Source organism: Asparagus officinalis, chromosome 3 (assembly GCF_001876935.1).
Source record: "Asparagus officinalis chromosome 3, Aspof.V1, whole genome shotgun sequence".
In the NCBI taxonomy this organism is placed as follows: Eukaryota; Viridiplantae; Streptophyta; class Magnoliopsida; order Asparagales; family Asparagaceae; genus Asparagus; species Asparagus officinalis.
Window position 1 is genome coordinate 89,380,407 of NC_033796.1, and position 9,212 is coordinate 89,389,618.

The window sequence follows — 9,212 nt, forward strand, 5'->3', positions numbered from 1 at the left end:
GACCACCGCGCGATCTAGATCCGAGCAGATCTACGCAGTATAACGGGTATTATTTCACCAAGGAAATAATAGCCGGAGGGATTATTTCACCAAGGAAACAATCGCTCGAATCTCGGGATCAAAGACCAAGCTTTGATCCGGAGTGTAACAACGTAGATCTGAGATCTCGATCCCCTCGAACTCCTGCCTTTTGTGATGCGGGTGCTCGCCAAGAATCAGATCTGGACGTCCAAGTCTTCAAGCCTTCAAAAACTCCAAGATGAGGTCTCAATCCGGCAGAGTTTCGGCTCTCCAAAAGTTCTTCCCAAAAGTCCTCTAAAATGATGAATGACCCCGCCTATTTATAGGCAACCAGATCTGTGCATTTGGCACAGATCTGGGTGGCCAGCCTTCAGCGTCGCTGGTCGCGCTCATGCCGAGACACCCTAGGGTAGGCACTCGCGCCTGCCCGCTGCCCCTAGGGTGGCTTCGGCCTTGGGTCGAGTCCACCCCAGGTAGCTGGCTTTAGGCGAGCCCCCAGGGTGGCTCGGCCTTGGCCGAGCCACTCCGGGCTTTGCGTCCGTCGTTCGGTTGTTTCGGTCCTTGTATCCGCTTCGTCTGTGATTCGGTTATGCGGTTGATTGGTCTGACATCTATTTGTTGACTTGATTCCTGATTTGGAAGTCTGGATCCCGATTAGGCAGTAAATCGGCTTTGGTGTCTGAGTTCGAATCCGTTATATGGTTGGATGACTCGTTGACTCTCTGGACCGTTGGTTTGATTCCGCACGCGAGTGGATTCATTCCGTCGTTCACGTGCGGTTCGTCAGCTTCGTAGCCTTGTTAATCCGCTTCATTGCGTGTCACTTGGCTTCGGTGTTGTGGACTGACGTTCGTGCTTGGATACGTCGCCCGATGGTTCATTAGTTCGTATTGAGCCGTGTTAAGGGACCTATAAGCAATTTTATATGCCTACACATTTTCTGTACAATAATGAATAATCTGCTTGGGTTGAGATTTTGGATTGATTTTAGTATCTCATTTTGATTCCAGTTCAGGATGACTATAATATTTTCTTTAGGCTTGGGGTTAAAGAGAAGCATACAATTTAAGTTCAGTGTAGTATGGTAGGAATAATCCTGATGCTTAAGATTTCTAGCAAATTTTTGCTTACAAAATGCATCCCAAGGTAGGTTATTTTTTGGGTTTAAAAGGAGCTAAACCTTGTAGAGTAAAGATAAGGATGAAATGATAAACTGACAAAAGGGAGTACTTTTCCGATGGGCAATTGAAAGTGGGGGGGAAATAGAATGATGTGGAAGGACCTAAGGAGCAAGAACTTTGTCACAAATTACCACCTAGTTTCTTTCCTTTCCCCGTCAAAGGGTCTGTCGAAAAGTTGGATATTTCGTGGAAGGGAATGAAATGATACGGAAAGTGGTTATATAACAGATTACAGTCTTAAGAAAAAGGTCTTTATTCAAGTAAAAGAAGAATATGCTTAGTAGGAATTCTGGAAATGATTAAAAAAATGTCAATTGAGAAAGACTTAGGTCAACAATAAGCCATACATAATACATGCTAGACTGAATGAGGTAGGATGTAAGTGGTTTTTCTGAATGATGGGCTTGCCAATGATACCAACATCAATATAGTACATCCCTATTAGATAGTGGTTGTGTGGCTTAGTTCCATTAGCAGTTTGTTCTTATGATTTTTGCTCATGTAATTTGTTCTATGAATTATCAATGTCAATCAGTTCTTGAATTTCTTGAAGTTTACATGTTGAAATGCGAGCAGCTTGTTTTCATAATGTTACAGTTCATTGAATGCATTAGCCTATTGTTGATAACTTGAAAGTTTGTTTAATTGCAACATTTTCTTACTTCAATGAATTTTAGGTGATTTCTAGTTCGTTTGCAACTTCCGTGAGATGAAACTTTTGTCTGGCTGATGTTAGCTAGGTTGTGGTCGTGGTTATATATGCTTAGTACAAACTTTTTTAAGCATGTCAATATTTTATTTCAGTCCTAAATATTGATATGTTTGCAGCTTGTAAAAATAATGGGGTTCTTAGTATACATAGGAAATGTCTGTTTCATTATGCATTTATACATGCACTTGAAGATAGGTGACTTTTCATTATGCATTTGTACATGTCAATATTTTATTTCAATGTTAAATGAGGATAAGGTTTGAGCCACAAAGAAGACTTTTGTTTTTACATGTCAATATTTTATTTCAATGTTAAATGAGGATAAGGTTTGAGCCACAAAGAAGACTTTTGTTTTATTGATGCCTCTCCTTGGGCCAATGAAATATGCCGAACTTTAGATCAAATGCCTGTGAAGATGCTTTCTAATTATGCTAATGTTTACTGAATGGAACAACCTTGCTCCACCCAATAGCTTTTGTGCTTGCTAAGACCCTTTGTCGTTATCAGATTTAGCTTGTTGTTTCAAATGCTTTATTCCCAGGTCCATGACCTGTAGCTTCAAATGCTTTATTCCCAGATGCGCCAGTAGCTAGAGATTTATCTGAAATTGCAAGACATGGACAAAAGTTTGGGTGGAACTCCTCGACTGTCGGCCTTGTCCGGTCTTCTTTCTTTTGGGGCTACGCCTTGAGTCATACCTGGTGGATGGCTTTCTAAGATATTTGGTGGAAGGTTGGTTTTGAGCAAACATGCATTATGCTTAAAGTTAAACGAGAGCAAAATTTGGGCCATCATGTTTGCTGAAGATGCTCTCTAATTATGCTAATGTTTACTGAATGGTGTAGATGAAAATTTTAGACTCGTGAGGGAACTTAGGTGAGGTCTAAGGCTATCAGTTATAGTGTCATGCTTGGAACATCATTAGAGTATTGATTGTTTGGTTTAGAGAACATTAGAAAATCTTCATTTTCATGGTCTTTAAGATGCTATTAGGTACAATTATAGTGAGCTAAAGAAAGTGAATGTGGTTTTCATTTGGTAGCATGATATAACCACCACGGGGCCAATATTGATCTGAAAGGGTTTGGTTGCAGTCATCTTATTTCAGTTTTTGAGCATTTCTCCTCATCTAATTTTCTGGTTTAGTCACGTATCGTTTTTTTAAATATAATGGCTGTCGTATTCAGCTAGAGATTTATCTGAAATTGCAAGACATGGACAAAAGTTTACTCTATATTATTTGTTACAGATGTGTATGATATGAGACTGTCTATTTGCAAAGAGGTTATTTGTCCTAATGTCTAGTGACATATTTTAGTTCATCAAAAACAAGAATACATTGACTAATACCCCTTGCTTGATTGGGCTGTTATTTAAAATGGGTCTGAGGTCCATACTTAAAATGTTTTGCCATTTAGTTCTAGTGCTTTTCCTTAGATGCAGGCAGGTTACTGATATTTTATTCACAATCCTGTTTTGCCATTTAGTTCTAGTGCTTTTCCTTAGATGCAGGCAGGTTACTGATATTTTATTCACAATCCTTTTATATGTTCAATTTTTCAGGCTTATGTTGCCAGTTTCTCTCATAGGATGCTTCTGTCAATATTCGGAGGTTTTAACTAGTTGGTTTGTCGCTAGGTTGTAACACTGCCATTGTGTGTGAAATGGACAAATGAAGGGTGAGGATGGCCATGTTCTAGTCTGTTAATATGGGTTCAGTTAGCTTGTTTAGGGTCCTTAACTCTAGCAGATCTCTTCAATTTGAGCTTGCAACAGAAAATTTTGAACAATTTTGAGGAATAATAGGCTAAATATTGTCCACTTTGTTTTTAGTAACATATGAACCGGGATGAACTCCTACGCAATGTTAAGTGTGATTAGGATTAATTATTTTTTGTATTAATTGTTCATTGTGCTTCATAAATTTGAAGCCCATTGGTAGATGCTGGAGGCAAATAAGAATAGGAGTCTGATTATATAATCCTAGGTTTTTTTATGCTTGGAGTCTGATTCTATAATCATCCATATTCATCAACATAGCATACATTGTTTTTATTGCTGATTGCATTTATTTTTATATGTGATTATAAGCTCCATTCTTTACAACAAATTGAATGATTTTTTTGTTTATAATTTGATTGAAGATGAATTCATTTGAAGATATTGCAAGCGATATTGAAGCACTTGATGATGAAGATGATCTTATAGAGGCGTTGCTTTTATGAAAATGATCTTATAGAGGCGTTGCTTTTGAATGATGAAGATGAGGATGAGTACATGTGGAACGAGATGATTACAAGTGTCATTAATCAATCGAATGTGATGAAGCAAGTACCTCGGCCATGTCGAACTAGGCCATTCTCTGGTCATATGCTTGTAGAAGATATGTTGGCTGGACATTCTTATCGTTCATATTCTTGCTTCCGAATGAGTTCTGAGGCAATTCTTTTGCTAAAAAATGTTCTACTTGACAAGAATGCTTTAAGGCCAACTAGATATTTAAGCTGCAATGAACAACTATGTATATTTTTATACGGAATTTCACATGCCCTTTCAAATCGAGTATTAGCTGAGATATTTCAACATTCAGGAGAGACTATTAGTAGGCATTTTAATAATGTGCTTAATGCTATATTATCTTTGAAACAAGAGTATATCCAACTTCCTACGGCTGACATAGACGTTCATCCTAAGATTCGAGAGAATCCCAATATATGGTTGGTGCAGATGAAAGTTTAAGGGGTGAGCAGCTTCACAACAGGATTGCTCTACAGCTTTGGAATAATTGATGTATGTAGTTGTCAATTATTAAAGTATAAGGAGGTTGAATTATGTCTTTTTATTATCTTTATATGAGAAAATTTTATAATTATATATGGAGCTATTGAGTAGATTTTTTCCCTTGAATAATCAAATCTATTTTGCCAGGTTTATTGATAGATAAGCAGCCATATAATATTTTGTTAGCTCATTATCTCTCTTTAGCTTTTGAAATGAAGTGAAAATGATAATTTTACCTTCTGAACAATCATTTATAGTCAACTTTACATAAATTCAAGTTCTTTTTATTTTAATGAGGCAATTATTTATAAATTTTCAGTAAGGACGAAAGTGGTATTTTTTAAAAAAATAATGAGATTAATCTCCTTAACCCTTCTTCATTTGCCAAACACAAAAGACTTAACACATTGTCTTAACTATCGAATCCAAACGGAATAAGAATATTTTTAACCCTTCATGATGGATTAACTAAGTTAATCATTTTCCTTAATCCCTCTTCCTTAACCCTTTACCAAACGCAGCCTTACTGCTCTAGAAATTGAAATTTGGCTGTTGAATAATCAAACTAATTCCAGGTCCCTGAAACCTTATACATTACTTCAGATTAGTCCTTCTAGTTTTCTACAACTTGGTTTCGAGGAAATATTTCTTTTTAGATAATTCTTCTTTTTTCCCTTCAGAATGCCAAATGCACTCTTTTCTTAGTTTCAAATCAAACACATACCCATTTATTTCAACGACTCTTTTACGATCCAAACCCATTAGATCATCATTGCTTTTTGACAGTGAAATCTTCGTTCTAAACCCATTAAATGAGGGTAATAAGTAATCCAACCAGGAGGACCAGTGCACTGGACATAAGAATCTAACGGAGGGGCTAATTCCAGAAAATTTATAGGATTTGAGGGTTCCAATAGCAATTTAATGGTTTTAGGGAGTAACTTCAGAGTAGTGAAAATGTAAAATAACTCTTCTAGATTTGGGGACCAAGATCTGACAGAGAGCTCCATTCAAAGTACTCAAAATTAGAGGGACTGATATGAAAAATCCCCTACTTTTGTGAGTGGTAACATAAATACAGACCACACTGATCCCAAAAAATCCATGAAATCCCTCATCCCGTTCCCACTCCCCCTCTCTCTCCCAATTGATTCGATCCCGGTCCTCTCCGCGATGAACTCCGGGTTCTCCGGCGACATCCTCCGCTCGATCCTGGAGCCCTCCCCAGCCTCGCCACCGACGCCGTCGGCCCGCGGCCGCTGCGGTCATCTTGCCGCTTCTGGCGCTTCCGTCGTGCCTCCGACCGCGAGCTGCTGGAGCTCGCCTTCAGGAAACCGTGGAACGTCAAGCGCGTGATGGGGACCCCGTCGTCGGCGGCGTTCTGGAGGAGTCCCGGCCTCGATCGGTTCGCCATCTCGCACCGCTTGCAGCGGGGTGATTCCGTCGCTGGACTCGCCCTTAAGTATTCCGTGCAGGTAAAATTTTTATTTTTATTTTTATTTTTTTGGTGGGTGATTGGATGAATTTGGGTCTTTCTCATTTATCATTCTATTTTCATCCCTCTTTTTTATGTTTGGATGAAATAGGGTTTAATTATTTATGTTTTTTTTTTCTTTTTTGATAAGCATATGCTCTGTGAGATTATTTCAAGATGGTCGGTTTGTTAAATTAGCAAGCGCTGGTTGTTGTAATATTGAATGGAAAACTAATTCAGTTAAATTTATGCCTTTCTTGAGCATGTTTCGATAGGAGGGGAAAATTGATGAGAATTCATCATTTCATTATAATGTTAGAGGCTGGGAATAGATTTCAACAAGTTGCTAAGTTTGTTTTCGATATTTTGCTTAATTTATTTTCTATGTAGATGCCTACACAAAAAAAAATTAAGATGTTGAGGGCATGCCCACAGGGATTGAAGTTGTGGGTATAAGACGTTCCGAAGGATGCTTAGAAACCAATTTCTCTCATTTTTTTTCATCCGCTTGTGGAATTCAGGTTCGTCTCAACTTGAGAAAGAATTCAGCTCATTCAGCTTTCGTACGATTGAGGTTAATTTCTTGCTGTTGTGATGTAGGACGCTTAATCTAAGTTGGAGTCTATTTAGATTAGGAAATATAGATTAGGAAATATAGATTAGGAAATAAATTTAATTTTAGAGTCAAATTAGATTAGGAAACAAAATCAAAATAAATTTAATTTTAGAGTCAAATTAGATTAGGAAACAAAATCAATTTTGATTCATGATTTGTTTCCTCTATTATAAGGAGTCTTTTTAGGATAGAATTTGACACTTTCTTTTTTTTATAATTCTAGTCTTACTGGGAGTCTTATTTGATACTTTCTATTTTTGTAATTCTAAGTCTTACTAGGAATCTTATTTGTTTTTCTATTTAAGAAGAGTCATGTAACCCCAAAGGAGAATAACTTTTCATCAATAAAATTTCTCTTTTTTAATATTTTCTTCGTGGATTCGAAGTTCTTCGTGGATTCGAAGATCGTTCTTTGTGGTTTCAGAGAACACCCTTGGTGGATTCCGAGGTTATCACTTCCGCGCTGCGTCATGTTGCCTTTACCATCCTGTAGGACTTTTGTTTCTTTAGCAATGCTTACCGTTAAACACCACTTACTCCACTGAACACAATCCTCCTGCTTCTGCTCTCTGCCTCTATTCTTATCGGTTCCTTTATCGGTTTTAAAACTTTCTTCCTCCCATATTCAAATTTCTGCAGCTAGTTGTTGATCCTGCTAGTGCAAAAATGTAGCAGAGAAACCACTATTTTTAATAACAACTGTTCACTATATTGTAGACAGTTGCGATTTATTGGAAATTTTACAGTTGCTGTGTACTCCATGTACGCGATTCATTCCTACTTTTACTCAAACAGCTGTCAACTAAACTATAGATGGTTATGATTAAAAGTTGCTTTCTCCAGTACTTTTTTGGCAGTGAAGGGGAATTCAAATCCCAAGTTGATAAGTTAGAATAAGATTGCTATTATCATCGTTTTCAGTATTCATCCCAATTCTTTTTCCTTTTTTGGATTGTAACGCTGAATTTATATGCTTGGTATGTCCAGGTGGTGGATATAAAACGATTGAACAATATGATGAGTGAGCATGGTATCTACTCAAGAGAGAGGCTTCTCATCCCCATCAGCATCAATAAACCAGAGATTCTCAGCAATAGCACATGCTGTATCGAGTTGGATGCTCATGCAAAGCGAGAAGTTGCAGTTCTATATCTTGATAAAGACGGCTGTCCTCAAATACCCTCTCTTAAGGATGCTGCTACTCCCTCTACGGTGTCTGCTACTGAACGAAGAGGCAGAAGTAGAATCCTTCTCGAGTCGGTGAAAAGAAGCATGAATGTGGATGATGGAACTGCAGAATACTATCTGTCCGTCTCCAATGGTGACCCAAGGGCTGCTATTATGCAGTTATCGGAGGATCTTAGCTGGGAACAGCAGAGAACTGGCCACTAGAGGTTTCTGTACTGATTTATGATAAGGGGAGCTTGATGGAAGATGCAAACTAAATAATGAGGTCGATTTCTCAGCATACAATGTATGCCCTTGTCGTGTATTTTTATATATGTAATGATGTTGTATTTGTATAACATGCGTATTATGTTAGATCTGAATCATAAAACTTGAGATCTAAAACCATAAAGCCATGATTAATTCGAAGAGATTAACAAGAATCAAAAGAGCGGAAGCTTATACCTGAATCCATAGATGAAAACTTGATTTGGGTTTTGGGTCTTCTAACCTTAGGGTTTCTCTATAGCCGAATTTCTCTCTCTAGATGGGGGTGAAGAGAATTAGAGAATGTAACCCTAGACACACCTTTGGACACAATCCCAACCACACCCCCTCACCTGCTACAGTGCAGGAGGGCCTCACATGGGATTTTTTTTTAAATCTCATGTGGGCCCCTCTGCACTATAGCAGGTGAGGGGGTATGGTTGGGATTGTGTCCAAGGGATTGTGTCCATTTTGTTTCAACAACTGATTTCATTCACAGAAAAGTGGAGAGGAGATCAATGAAAATAGTTCTGGTTGTAGAACTGGTATTTGCTTCCAAACCGGCGGTCTGGACTCGAATGCACTCGAAACAGAGTAATATATGAATCTTCTGTCTAACGCGTAATCCTGGGTTTGTCATCTGTATTTTCTTTCTTTAGCCTAGTTGTAGTTAAAAATAAATTATTTGCATTTTGTTTTTATATAGAGGGAAACGTGTACCTGATAAGTGCAAAATTTTGATAAATGATATGCATGATGACCTGATATGTGGAAAATTATTAGCATTTAATAGTTGTATATATATATATATATATATATATATATAGAGATTAATGGGTATCCTTGTCATAGGAGGGGATTTCCTCCTATGACGCCTCTAAAATCACATGATTGAGCGACATTGTGGATGATCCGCTCCGTTGAACTTGATCTACATATTCTAAAACTCCAACACACCAAGTTTGAGGTGAACCCGTCGTCGTTTGACCCTTC

At 37.9% G+C, this 9,212-nt stretch overlaps 1 protein-coding gene across 1 annotated transcript; it reads left to right on the forward strand.

Annotated features, from left to right (window-relative positions):
• On the forward strand, positions 4,192-8,327 carry LOC109835413 (F-box protein At1g55000). The gene is made up of 3 exons (XM_020403388.1): positions 4,192-4,631; positions 5,924-6,170; positions 7,773-8,327. Exons 1-3 carry the CDS (start codon positions 4,192-4,194, stop codon positions 8,175-8,177), a joined length of 1,092 nt encoding a protein of 363 aa, XP_020258977.1. The 3' UTR covers positions 8,178-8,327.